General features: G+C 43.8%; 1 protein-coding gene across 16 annotated transcripts in view; it reads left to right on the top strand.

Moving 5' to 3' along the window:
- The first annotated feature begins 1098 nt into the window (after positions 1-1098).
- The window catches only part of FNBP1 (formin binding protein 1), a 136836-nt gene continuing 123750 nt past the window's right edge, over positions 1099-14184 (top strand). For 15 of the 16 annotated variants that reach the window (XM_081594779.1, XM_081594782.1, XM_081594783.1 and 12 more), the window contains exon 1: positions 1099-1374. In XM_081594779.1, coding sequence (XP_081450905.1) covers positions 1351-1374 — 24 coding nt within the window. In that variant the 5' untranslated portion in view covers positions 1099-1350. The remainder of the gene's footprint in view (positions 1375-14184) is intronic. The other variant, XM_081594795.1, reaches the window with a different exon arrangement.

Genomic DNA, 14184 nt, shown 5'->3' on the forward strand with positions numbered 1-14184 from the left:
CCCCGGAGAAGGAAATGGCAACCCACTCCAGTATTCTTGCCTGGAGAATTCCACGGACAAAAGAACCTGGTGGGCCACAGTTCATGGGGTCGCAAAGAGTGGGACACGACTGAGCGACACACACATACAACACAATCCTGGAATGTTATTTGTGTAAACCCTGGGAATGCAGGGAAAAAGGAGTCGTATCTACTTAAAAATTAGTTCTCAGTTTACCAACCACGGGCCGGGTAACAGGTGGTCGTCTCCTCTCTCTGAGCTGGTTACTGCCTCCCTTTGGCGGGAGGTGGGGGAGGAGGCTCTGAGCTTCTACAGAGGTGGAGGCCTTGTCCTAGGCCACCCAGCTAGTGAGTGCGGGTGGCGGGACTGGAACCAGAAACGCGCATCTGTGGACCCAGCGCCTTTGCTTTTTTTACCCATACGCGGCAACGTGATTTCAACGTCTGAGAGTTTCTTGGCCGAACAAGTCGGAAATCACAGGTTTCAGGTTAGAAATCACCGGTTGTGCGCCCCTGGACTCCTTCCCCAGCCACTCTGCTAGGTCGCTCTCTGCCTCCGAGTCCTTCTGTGTGCAGTACACAGACAGCACCGCACCTGGCCCCACATCCACCGCGCAAGGCTGCGAAAGCCTCCAGGGGCTCCAAGGCTCCCCGGGCGGTGGGGGAAAGACCCGCTCGAGCGAGCTCCGATGGCTGAGCAACGAAAACCACGGTCCTTAAATTCACAGCGGCGCTCGGCGGAGGGGAGCAAACTCAGGCCTCGGCAGAACCCCCGTAATATCGGGGGCCGGCTCCGTTCGGAGGCGAGTGGTTTGTCCCTAAGAGCAGAGAGTGTGGCTGCTCATAAGAAAAAAAAAAAAAAGCTCGGCAGCGGGGAAGCGGGCGGCTCCAGATCCCACCAGGGCCCCCTGCTTTAAGCAAGTCCTTCCGGACCCCCAGGCCACGAGGGCTGGGGGCGGGAGGGAGCGGAGGGCGCCCGGGGGGAGGTGGGCCTGGGGCGGGGCGCGCGCGTGCGCGAGCTGTCAGGCCTGCCCCGCCCCCGGCGCGCGGCCCCGCCCCGCCCCTCCTCTCCCCCTCCCCTCCCCCGCCCCTCGCTCTCGGGTGTGGGGCGGGCGGGCGCTGCGGTGACCGCGGCTGCTGCTTCCTCGGGCCATTTTGCCGAGGAGCGACCGGGGAGAAGGAGCGCCGCGGAGACCCTAGGCGAGGAGCAGCGAGCCGGAGAAGGCGGCGGCCGCACGGGGCACGGGCTTTCCTCGATCGCGGGGATCTCCCGGGGAGACGGGATCGCCGGGGAGGGGGACCAGAGAGCCGCGCCCCGCCGCGCGGCGCGCCCCTTCCCGCCCCCTGCACCATGAGCTGGGGCATCGAGCTCTGGGTGAGTGAGGGGCCGGCCCCGCGAGGATGCAGGGGCGTAGGGGAAAGGTGCCTGGCGCGCCTGGGCTGGGGGGCGCGGACCGGGCTGCCCCCGGTGGACGAGATCGCGCGCCGGTCGGGGGTCTCGGCCGCCCTGGAGGCGCAGGTCCGGTTGCCTCTAGCTGGCCGCGGCTTGAGCGGGAGGTGCGCGCCAGATTCGCCCTTCCGAGGTGAGGGGGCGCTGGTGTGAACACTACCCGTGCCCTCCCCCCCCCGGCGGCCAGAGCAGGGGCCGCTGGTGTGGGTCCCCCTGCGGCCCGAGCGCGGGGCGCAGATCTGGGTCCCCGCACCTCCCGATCAGAGGGGCGGGCGCGACCCCCTCTCCTTGGCGCGCCGGGCCGACTCAATGGGGGCGTGGAGGGCCGGGGATTTTCAGGGCTGCGTTAGGTATTCGGCGCCCAGACCCGAGGTCCTCCTCTGTTCTCTCTCCAAGGAGGTGCTGGTGGGTCGGGCGCTCCTCCCGGGGGGGGCGGGGCGGCCCTGGAGGGGCCAGGTCCCAGGGCTTGGGTTTGAGGGCGCAGGGGTGAGTGAGATCTGGTGTCTTCCCTCTATTGGCGAGGACGTTTGCCCTGTGGTGGTTTGGGGTGCGCTTATGATTCTCCCAGGGGCAACTCAGATCTTTGATTTGATGTGGGGACTGCGGCGTTCGGCCTGGAGGGGAGAGTAGTAGGAGTTAGAGGGACGTCTTGTGTTGCCGCCTGCGGGAAGAGGCATTAGCGGGGTCAGTTTTGTATTTTTTAACCGCTGGGAGGAAAGAGTCTGAAATGCGTTAGGGAGCGCCCCGCCGGGATGTTTAACCCGGGGCGCGGATGGATAAACAAGCGGCGTGGTGTCTGCAAGCTCCTCTCTCCCCGGACCCGGATGCCAAGGCTGTGCACTGGCGGTCCTGGGGAGGAGAGGCTGGGGCTTGTGGACTGGGGCTTGTTTTCTTCTGGATTCGTTGCTTCCTCTGGATTCCTAAGGAGATCTCTGGGCAAGCGATGGGCAGAATGGAGTGCAGAGGAAGAAGGAGATGAAATCTCAGTTACTGCACCGAGACGTCCTCAAGATGAGACATTTCCCAGGAGGAACTCGAAAGTGACTCCTTTCGGAATTCCATTTGTAAAGGGTGTGGAGAAGAAAGTGTGGGGTGGTGGTTGCTGTTTGAGTGGAGGCCAAGAAATCTCACGACAAAATAAAAGAAGGTTAGAGCAGCTATAGAAACAGAGCGCGTCCTCCCTTAATTAATTTTTTTTTTTGCTTTAATTGTTTTTACATAACCACTTTTTAGGCTCAGAAGCAGCTACTGTAATTGATACCAAAATCCTGAAGGCAGTAGTTCCCTTAAATGAGAATTCATTTTGTAAACATCCTCTATCTAAAAGGATCTCAAATTTTCGACTGATGTTTACAAATATTCATTCTTAAAGTAGCAGATGGTTGTAAGTATTTATACACAGCCAATTAGGCAGAGTCTACCATTGTAAGTGTTGGATTTCTTTCCTCTTCTATTCCTTCTCCACTCCCTTTGCCTCTTTTTACCCTATCTGGGGGAACAAATCAGAAGAAATTTTTGTCAACAGAATAGAAATTTTGGCACAATTTTTATTTTCACTTGTTCAAACAAGAGAAGGGGTTTATTGGGAGGGGGGAGTACAATGTATTTCCAAGTGAAATAGGCTGTAGTTTAAGGCATTGAACACCATGGTGGCCATTTCATGGTGATGTTGGTGAATATTACGGAAGGTGATCCAGAAAGGGACGGGCGGTGGGGTAGTAGTTATGAGGAAACACCAGATAAAATAGCTACAATCCTCTGCGTTATTCTGCACACTTCTTTTGGCAGGTAGAGGGTGGAAAGGAAGGCAAAGACAAGTTGTTGAAAATCAGTAGGAACTGGAATATATACAAGCAAAAGGAAACAGACTTGCTTGAAAAGAGTTTGGGGTGGTAGTGGATGGAAATGTGAATGAAATGAAATTGCTCAAGAGCTGGTCACTGCTGACCTGGGTGATGGGTACAGGAGGGCTTGTGAATACTAGGCTTTCTACTCTCTAGGATTGAAATTTTCTATAGTGAAAATAATTGGAAAAGATTTTTAAGGGAGAAGGTGTGTAAACTACTTGAAATTTTTTCTCACTTGTTAAGGTTTACGAGAAAGAACTAGTTATCTGTTGTCTCTAGGAAGGACCTGTCCATGAAGAGTTAAAAAAAAAAAAGAAAAAGGCATTCTACTAGAGTATCGCCCTTTGCCCTTGAGTGGTTTAGAGGTTAATAGAGGGAAAAGAATGGAACTTGTAATTTGTACTAAGAGAAGTGCAAAATCTGAGTTTAAATTCCAAGAGCCGTAAGGGCACCAAAATGTCTGTTTTCAGTTGCCTCATTTCATTAAAATCTGAGATTAAAAAAGAAAATTTAAAAAAAAGAAGAAAAATGTGAGATTAAAAAATTAAGAATTCTGAAAAATGAACCTCCAGTTCTCTGGTGGTAAGAGACTCTGTGGTGTGGTGCATGGGGCCGCCTGGCAGAGCCCTGATTGAGGGTTTTCCCTGAATGGTGGCTGTGGGATCCTGCCCAAGGGTAATGAGATAATGACCGGGCACTCAAGCCTAACTTGGCAGAATGATGCTTCTAGATGGCGAGAGATGGAGCTCTGGTTTGGATGGCCATGAGTTCTTTGCGACAGGTCTTTGCAGCTTTCATAGACCTTCATAAACGCCATCAGGTTTTATACACATTTTAGGACGCTAGTCAACATCCCTATAGGCTTTTCAAAAGGACAGGTTTCTAACGTGCACTTTACATTAAAGTTCTGTTCTTAGCCACATCCTGCTTTGTAGACAGTAAAACTGTTCTCCTCTTTTTTCTTTTAACCTCTTCATCGGCGTAAATTTTGATATTCCTGATTGGGAGAAATCAGGAAATGTCAGGAAGTTCTCATGCAAAACCCATAATTTGTAATAACTTTACTAGATTGTGTGAAAATTAGAGCTTTCTATTTTATATCAGTAGGTCATGACAAAGTATAAAATGGCTGATTTGAAGTGATGGGGTCATTACAGAATATCGAGCAGATGGGAATAGAATATAAAAAAGAGTGGATATGTCAGTTCATATATGTATGACTGATTGTGCTGCACAGCAGACACTAACACAATATTGTAAATCAACTATACTCCAATAAAAATTAATTTAAAAATTAAAAAATAATTAGGATATAATAAAATTATTGCTGTACATCACTTCCTAATTTGCATTTTAGTCAATTTTTAATTTATTTTATTGAACAGCTACTGTATGTAAGACTGATAGGAGCCTGTTGTTTCACTTTATATACATTGAAGGGAATCTGCCTATTTCAGTGAAAGCATGTAAAATCGGGTTTAACTATAGCCTACAACCTCAAAGTCAAAAAAAAGATTTGTTTTCAAGATTAACCAAAATGCATGTACTCAAGACTTTGTTTAAAAGGTCATGTTAAGAGGCTGTCTAGTTTGTACTGACTTGTTGAAGTTGTTTCCGGTCATTGGAGAAATGGCGAAGCAAGAATTTCTTTTGAATATTTTTGGGTTTTGTATCTGCATATTAAAAAGAAGTAAGGCATTATTGAAGTGTCAGCTCAACTTTTTATAAGCTTGATCATTAATGTGAAGTAAAAATTAATTCATTGGAAATTTTAACCTGCCTTATAATGGTCTACTCTTTGTGGCTAATAAATTACTAAGTGATAGAATCTATTTTTATCTCTTAGTGTCCTCTCTGCTATCTTTATTTCTTTCTTTTGATGCTAATAAGAAATGGAATTGCCCAAAATAATAACAAGAAAGTAGAGACCCAAATAATACATATTGATTAACATATTACTATGTTAAGCCACCTGTGTTGATGGTACTTAATTTTTTTTTAAACCTGTTGTTTTTAGGACAGTGCCAGGCATATAATGCTTTCCACAATTTGTTGGCTATAGTGACATTGATTGTGGTGTTCACTTTTAAGAGGCAGCAGTGAAAGTTGTCAACCAACTGGATCAGGAACAATGCCTGCCTCACAGTAGTAGTTCAAGAAATAACTTACTGACTAGATGAATGAATAATCCCTTTTTTTTCCATTTTGTTTTAACATTTGCTATTTTAAAGTAATGGTAGGGTAGTTTTAATGCCTTTCTTCACTTTGGCAGTGTAAAGATTTTAAAAAAAAACTTCCAGGCACCTTTTTGTAAAAAATAGACTATTTAAAAAATGTTTGATATGTATTTATTTGCCTATTTATTTGGCTGCGCCAGGTCTTAGTTGCGGCTTGCACTCTTAATTGCAGCATTTGGGATCTAATTCCCTGACCAAGGATGAACTGGGGACCCCTGCATTGGGAGCTTGGAGTCTTAGACACTAGGCCACCAGTGAGGTCCCAATAGACTTTTTAGAGCAGGTTTAGTTTCACAGCAAAAATGAGCAGAAGGTCCAGAGATTTCTCATATACTCCTTCCACACAAACTCAATCTAGACCCTTTTTTGTTTTTTGGCCACCCCAGAGACCTGTGTGCGGAAGCGTGCATGCATGCTAAGTCGTGTCTCTGCGATCTATGGACTGTAGCCTGCCAGGCTCCTATGTCCATGGGATTCTTCAGGCAAGAACTCCTGGAGGAGGGCCTGCGGAAGCATGGAGTCTTAACCACTCCAGGGAAGTCCCTCTAGACACTTTTTTTACCTTTAAAGTAGAGCTTGAAAAGTTATCTCTCTTCTGTTGCTCATGCTGCTGATACGTGATGCATACGTGTGTGTTTATATAAGAACAGTGTGTGTGCTAAGTTGCTTATTCTTATCCGACTCTTTCTGACCTCATGGACTGTATATCAGGCTCCTCTGTCCATAGGATTCTCCAGTCAAGGATACTGGAGTGGGTTGCCATTCCCACCTCCAGGGCATCTTCCCAGCCCAGAGATGGAACCGCCATCTCTTGCATCTCCTACATTGGCAGGCAGATTCTTTACCACTGCACCTCCTGGGAAGCCCATAAGAACACTTTACAGTGTGTTAAAATTTTAAGCTAGACAATACTGATTCTTTTTTTAACATTGACGTGATTAACTGGTTGCAGGATTTGGAGAATTATTACCTTTTCTTACTGCCCAGTGCTCAATGGAGCAGAGTACTGACAACAGTTCATAGCTCTCCTCCAGCTGTTTTCTTCTTTAACCCTTCAGAGGTTTCTGTTTGGCATAAACACAGCAAGACCAACATGGAGACATCAATCCTGGAACTAGGGTGAGCAAAACCACCTCACAAGACAGAGCAAGGAAAAAAAAAATCAAATCAAGTGTAGTTCTGTCAACCCTACCTTGCTGTTAAAACAGGGTTTGTACAGTCTTTTCTGGATAGTAGATTTTTTTTAATATTAATTTATTTTTTATCTTTATGTTTTGTAATCGAAGTATAGTTGATTTATAATGTTTCAGGTGTACAGCAAAGTGATCCAGTCACACATATATATATGTATATATTTCAGTTTCTTTTCCAGTATAGATTATTACATGATATTGAATGTAGTTCATACAGTAGGTCCTTGTTGTTTATCTATTTTATATTTAGTAGTTTGTATCTGCTAATCTCAAACTCCTAAGTTATCCCTCCGCTGACTCAATAGACATGAGTTTGAGCAAACTCCAGGAGATAGTGAAAGACAGGGAAGCCTGGAGTGCTGCAGTGCATGGGGTCGCAAAAAGTCAGGCATGATTTAGCAACTGAACAACCTTCCCCTTTGGTCACCATAGGCTTGTTTTCTATGTCTGGGAGTCTATTTCTATTTTTCTTTTTTTTTGCCACACTGCTCAGGGCGTGCATAATCTTAGTTCCCTGACTAGGGATTGTACCTGGACCCATAGTATTGCCTAGCCACTGGGCTACTAGGGAAGCCCCAGTCTATTTCTGTCTTGTAAGTTCCTTTGTGTCATTTTTAAAAAAATTCCACTGATAAGTAATATGATATTTGTCTCTCTGGTTAGTAGATATTAAACAAAACATGGGAGATGTGGTGCTTTTGTGGTTGACATTTACCCATCAGTTTGTTGCTTTCACCTTTTACTCAGATATCATCCTGACCATTGCATTTTTGGTGGTAAAGCTGTATTTCAAGTACCGTAAGCAGTTTTGCCTGTGCTTACTGTGTGACTACATTAGAACTCTTGCTTTACATTGGTGCGACATGGCAAGTGCCTCTTTTAAGGACTGTTCAAGTGTCACCTACTTCCTCACTAAGCTAATATTGTGTTTCCTGCAAGTATTACTCATACTTGTCTCATCAACACCACCCACATTTTAAAATAAGGCTTTATTTTGACACTTAAAAATTGCCAGCTACCAAGAATACATGTATGCCCTAGGAAATTAATCTAATTAGATTTTGGAATGTGGATGTGAAGTCTTCTGGAATTAGTGTTTGTAATGAAATATTTGTTTCCTGATTTAGTAATATATAGTCTTACCGGCCTGAGCCTAGTGATGTGTCTGGTTAATAAATTTAAAAAGTCACAAAGGGCCAAATATGTGTATTATGTTAAAGAGTTAGTTGGGAATATACACGTTTTTAAATATTGATTCTTTTAACTCATAAACTTCATCTGTAAGATTCTGTGCTAACTTTCTGTAAATCTTAACAACCTCAATTGCTTAATACTAGAACTAGATTCATACCACCACCACCAACAACAAAATAGATGAAACTTAAAATTTTTGTTGCACAAATTATAAGATTTGTTCGCCTCGAAACTGTAATATCACATTCGATATATTATGGTTTCTTTTTAAAACTTGGAACACACTATTCTAATGACTGGAATGAAATTTTTAGTAAGAATTAATTCTTAGACTAAAGCTGTGGTTGGTTTTAGTGTGTTAACAATTCAGCAGCTACAGTTTCCACCTTTACTTCTCTACTCTACGGGTTATAAAAATAGAAATAGATTATCATTGCATAAACTCTGTAGTTCTCGTAATAATTTCACATGCACCATGCCTTAAAAACAGTTGAATCGGTGTCATCAACATTGCTGATTATCATCATGCTGTATACCTCACACTTATTTTCTGTATGTCAATTATATCTTAATAAAACTGGAAGAAAAACAAAACCAAAGCAAAAAAAAAAAAAACCACTGCTGCTTACTGAGAGCTTAGCATGTCTCAGTTGTTGTGAAAGTTTGCCATCCATCATCTCATTGATTCTTCACAAGAGTCCAGTGAAGTTAAGTACCATTTGGGCCAGCATCTGAGAAGACTCGGAGATGGAACTAGGAGTGCTAAGCTTTGTAGGGAAGGAACACCTGTGAAAGGAAAAGGAAGTAAGTGTGATTGGGCCGAGGGAGCCATCAGACCATAATGCTGCCTGAGAAAGTCTCCACCAGGCCAACGAGAAGCTCTAGAGCAAAGATTATCCATTCAGGGGGTCTCACGTTGGGCAGAAATGGTCAGGCGCTTGTACCACTGCCTTGCTCGTTCACTGGCAAAGGGCTACCCCAAGAACAATGTGACTTTGGCTCGGAAGACAAGGCAGACCCTAAAGGAAGCTGTCTGCTAACCGCACCCCTTGCAGCTGGGCAGCAAGTCCTTTCTGGAAGAAGGATCTGAGTGACACAGCTCTGCACTGACCACACCATTATCCTTTTACAAGAAAGGAAATCAAAGCGCAGAACAGTAAGATAACTTAGCAAGTTCACAGAGCAGAAAGCAGAGATTCAATCCCAGGTCTGGGATTCTAGAGCTCTCCTCATCTTTCTCTTTCAAGTTAATGCTATCAAAATGGCTTTTTGTTGTTGTTGTTTGTTTATTTTATTTTTATTATTTATTTATGTCTTTTTATTTTTTTTAACACCGAAAACATTTTGTATTGGGATATAGCCAATTGCCAATGTTGTGATAGTTTCAGGTGAACAGGGAAGGGACTCAGCCATACAAAAATTTTTTTTATTGTTTGAACTTTTTAATTATATGAATTTTCAAACATACATAGAGAAAATATGATGAACCCCTCTGTACTCACCACCCAGCTTCAAGATTATCAGTATTTTGGCATCTTTTTGTGTCATCTTTTTGCCCCCATGTGATTTTTTAGATCCCTCGGTCTTTACCACCGCACATTGTAAAACCTCTCTGCTACCTCCTTTTCTGAGGAATCATGCAAAGAGCCCAAATTGTCCTTCCATCTTTTAAAGTGTGAAAACAGAAGAGAACCAACTTGTTCAATGCTTGACACACCTTGATTAAGGGATTTAAATACACGGTTTCATAAACTAAGAAGGACCCTGTGAGTTTGTTACTCACATTTTATAGACCAGACCCACCCAAACAATGAATACTAGTGCTGGAATTTACTTTTTTTTTCCTCCTAACACTAAACAAATGTAGTTTTAAAAAATGTATCTTCTGTATTAGTAGCTCATAATCCCTCTTTCCCCACTCAGTTCAGTTCAGTCGCTCAGTCGTATCCGACTCTTTGCGACCCCATGGACTGCAGCACGCCAGGCCTCCCTGTCCATCACCAACTCCCAGAACTTACTCAAACTCATGTCCATTGAGTCGGTGATGCCATCCAACCATCTCATCCTCTGTCGTCCCCTTCTCCTCCTGCCCTCAATCTTTCCCAGCACCAGGGTCTTTTCAAATGAGTCAGTTCTTCGCATCAGGTGGCTAAAGTATTGGAGTTTCAGCTTTAACATCAGTCCTTCCAATGAATATTCAGGACTGATTTCCTTTAGGAGGGACTGTTTGGATCTCCTGGCTGTCCCCATTACTCACTCATATTTCCCCAGCCGCTGATGGAGGTTTTGCTTTCTAAAACATTTGATGTTACTCACTTTGCGAATCATTGAGAACTAATGACTCACAGTGCTGTGCTGTAATCACAACAGAAACTACTATGAATGAAGCTTCTGTTCTAGCAGGTGTTTCATGTATGTCTAATGATCCCCCCAATTCCTGTAAATCTGAAGGTTATTTTTCTTTTTAAATAAATTAATTTGTAAAGGTATTGTGAAAGAGAATGAAAGTGAAAGTCACTCAAGTTGTGTCTGACTCTTTGTGACCCCATGGACTGTAGTCCATGGAATTCTCTAGGCTAAAATACTGGACTGGGTAGCCTTTCCTTTTTCCAGGGGATCTTCCCCACCCAGGGATCGAACCCAGGTCTCCCGCATTGCAGGCAGATTCTTTACCAGCTGAGTCACAAGGGAAGCCCTATAAGGGTGTTATAATTTGTAATTATTAATTTGTATTGCAATTAAATAAAGGTATTAATTTGTAAAGGGCAGTATCAAGTTTCTGATCTGGAGGTCTAACAAAATTATGTCTTGGTGAAAAGTACTTTTAATGAAATTGAGACAGAGCAAAGAGACTTAGATACTGACTACTTCAGGGGTGATCTGGCTGTCCCGGGCTGCACCTCAAAGTTTTGGTTCCCTAGGGACAAGAAATTAAATATTTCCCTTCATATCAACAGCAAAAGAAAACCTGGCACCTTTACAGGAAGGTATACCCTTTGTACTTCTATCTGCACAACCCAAACTGACAGTTCCTGAAATGGAATAAAATACCTATGGGTCCTTGGGAGAAATGGTGTGGGCACGCCCAGATGGATGAGACAGTCTGGAAGCACTCAGCCAGGCCTGCACGGCTTGCCCCATCCAGCATTTATTAGTGCTGGGCATGTCTTCATCTCTGCTCCTCATTTTCCCGATCTATAAAGTGCTATGATGAAGCTTGCCTTCTTCTTCACAAGAAAGTGCAAAGATGAGTGCCCGCTTGCTTGTGAAGTGCTTTAAAATTGTTGGATGAGAGGGGATGGATAAATACAAGTTAGGAGAGTCTTGTTGTTCAGTTGCTCAGTCGTGTCCGATTCTTTGTGACCCTGTGGACTGCAGCACATCGGGTTTCCCGTTCTTCACTATCTCCCGCAGTTTGCTCAAACCCATGTCCATTGAGTCAGTGATGCCATCCAACCGTCTCATCCTCGGTTGCCCCCTTCTTCTCCTGCCCTCAATCTTTCCCAGCATCAGGGTCTTTTCCAGTGAGTCAGATCTTCGCATCAGGTGGCCAAAGTATTGGAGTTTCTTGGAAGGATAATAGTAGTCAAAGCATTGGAGCTTCAGCTTCAATCTCAGTCCTTCCAATGAATATTCAGGGTTGATTTCCTTTAAGATTGACTGGTTTGATCTCCTTGCAGTCCAAAGGACTCTCAGGAGTCTTCTCTAGCATCACAATTTGAAAGCATCAATTCTTCAGCACTCAGCCTTCTTTACAGTCCAACTAGAGTCTGGGGGAAGATTAAAGGGGAAAAAACAGACAAACCTGTTCTTTGGGAACAAATTGCAGAGTTCTCCTGCTGGAAGCTAGTCTCTGAAAAATGAGCATTTCTAGTTTACATGGCACGGGCTGTCCTTTGATTTAAAATTCTGTTTTCATGTTAACCATAAAATAAAATAACCTAATAGTAGGAAAGTGCCTGGAAATAAGTGCTTTGGAAAGGAAATCTGAATTATAGGAGACTATGCATGTGTATCTCTTTTCTTTAAGAGATAAGACTCTAACCATTCTAATTTTTTAGCAAGATACTTGGATCTACTTAAGATATAATTTTAATATTATCCTTCAGGTGGATGTAATTCTTTTTGGCTATTATTACTATTTAAAAAAAAGTTCTGCTGAAGTCACATTGTCCTCCACTCTCACCCCCCCTCCCCCTGAAGCTGCATATTTGTTGCTTGAGGCAGCTAATGAATTATTCTATATATCAGCTTAGTTTGAGATTGTTTTCTTCTTAGCAAAGAGAACTAAGAAGTTTAAAAATGTGTGTGTTAGGACAGATACATATGAAAATGACTGACAATGTTTGTGCAAAGAAATTTGGATTTCATGAGTATACTTGTGTATGTAAAATATATTTTTCAGCATGACTCTGAATTTTTAAATTTAAAATTTACTTATCTTTAAAAGTAGGTAGTAAAGCAATTATCCTTCAATTAAAAATAAATAAAATTTTTTAAAAACCTAGGTTATCTGTTTGCATTATTCAATTTTCAAAAGATACTAAGGTTACGTGAAAACTCTGTCTATCATCTTAGGATAGATATAATTCTTAATTGTCATTACCATTGTCAGCAAGAGGATCGGTGATGTTGATGGCAAATAATTATGACTTTAGTACATAAAGGAAGACACCAGAATTAGAAAAAATTACATCAGACAAGAGAGACAAACGCCTTGAGAATGACTGAGACTTCATATTTTGTGCACAGTCTCTATTTATTCTTTGAGCATCTGCTAAGCGCCAAGACACTGTTCCTGCCCACTGGCTTACAGTCTAGTCAGGGGACAGAAACATACGTAGGAAATTGCAGTACAGTGTGACAAGAACTAAGGTAGGGTAAACTACCTGAAAACTTGTACACAGAAGTGTAACTCAGTTGGGGAAGAACTGGCATCTATATGCTGTCCTGAAGGACACAAGTGAAGACAGGTGATCAGGTTGGGAGGGCGATCTGGACAGCCTTCCTGGAGGAGGGATTAAATGCCAGGTTCAAAGACCCACAAGTACAACAGAACACTAAGCTCCAGAATGAACCAAGCCACGAAGAGAAGCCTGAAAAGGTAGACTGCAGCTGAAAACAGGTGAGGACTATGGCTTGACCTTGGGGACATAATAAGGTGTCTACCCTTGAACTACTGAAAGCAATTGCTATGGGGCTAGTTCTTCAGTCTCCTTACTGCAGTGCAGAGAAGGTTGGAAAGCAGCGACAAAGCTGCGGGCCAGACGAGGCTAATTGGCCGATTGGATTAATCCCCTGGTTTGTGGCAGAGAGCACCCATTCACATTTTTCTAAGGGTGGCATCACTGACTCAATGGACATGAGTTTGAGCAAGCTCTGGGAGTTGGTGATGGACAGGGAAGCTTGGCGTGCTGCAGTCCATGGGATCGCAAAGAGTCGGACATGACTGAGCGACTGAACTGAACTGAAGCGTGGAATTGGTGTAAATGGTTTGCTAGGGAGTCTTGTTGCCTAGGAAAGACCTGGCAGTGTACTTTGTGCGTGGTGAGCCAGGGCATTGGGAGGATGAGGTCAATTCACTGCTTTGGCTGATGGGTTAAATAGTATATTGGCCTTAGTTCATTTTTGCTTTCTCTCCCAGTTGGACACAAACTGCAAACCTACAGTCACTTCCTTCTTGCTCTTTGTTTCTGCTCAGAGAGTGCAACCTATTTGATACGGTTACCGGGGTCTGCTTCTCAGCTCTTTTTAGGTAACAGAATTGGTATTTTCAATATGCCTTGGAGGTGACTCACATTAACCAAAACTCCCAAGACTGATGCACAAACCAGAATGCAGAGTTTCAAATTTACAGCAAGAAGTATATCCATGAGGAGACTAGCTATTCATATTTGCTGAAGCGCATATTTTTCTCCCTGAAGGCTAATCTTTGTGGAAAGTTAAATTGTATACACAGTTTCTCAGAAAGCATAAAATCAAAATAGAGTTGGAGGAATTTAATGGATTGTGACGCCAAGCTGTGGAAGCCTGAGGCATCTGTTTCTTCTGGAGGGATAAATCTACATTAAGGATAGAATGGAATTGTTTTTGGGTTTCCCTGGTGGCTCAGTGGTAAAGAATCCTCCTGCCAAGCAGGAGACACGGGTTCAATCCCTGGATGGCGAAGATCCCCTGGAGAAAGAAATGGCAATCCACTCCAGGATTCTTGCCTGGGAAATCCCATGAGTCGGACACAGCTGAGCAACCAAATAACAAGCGAGT

This window comes from Giraffa tippelskirchi, chromosome 4 (genome assembly GCF_054371585.1).
Source record: "Giraffa tippelskirchi isolate mGirTip1 chromosome 4, T2T-mGirTip1v1.2.pri, whole genome shotgun sequence".
Lineage (NCBI taxonomy): Eukaryota > Metazoa > Chordata > Mammalia > Artiodactyla > Giraffidae > Giraffa > Giraffa tippelskirchi.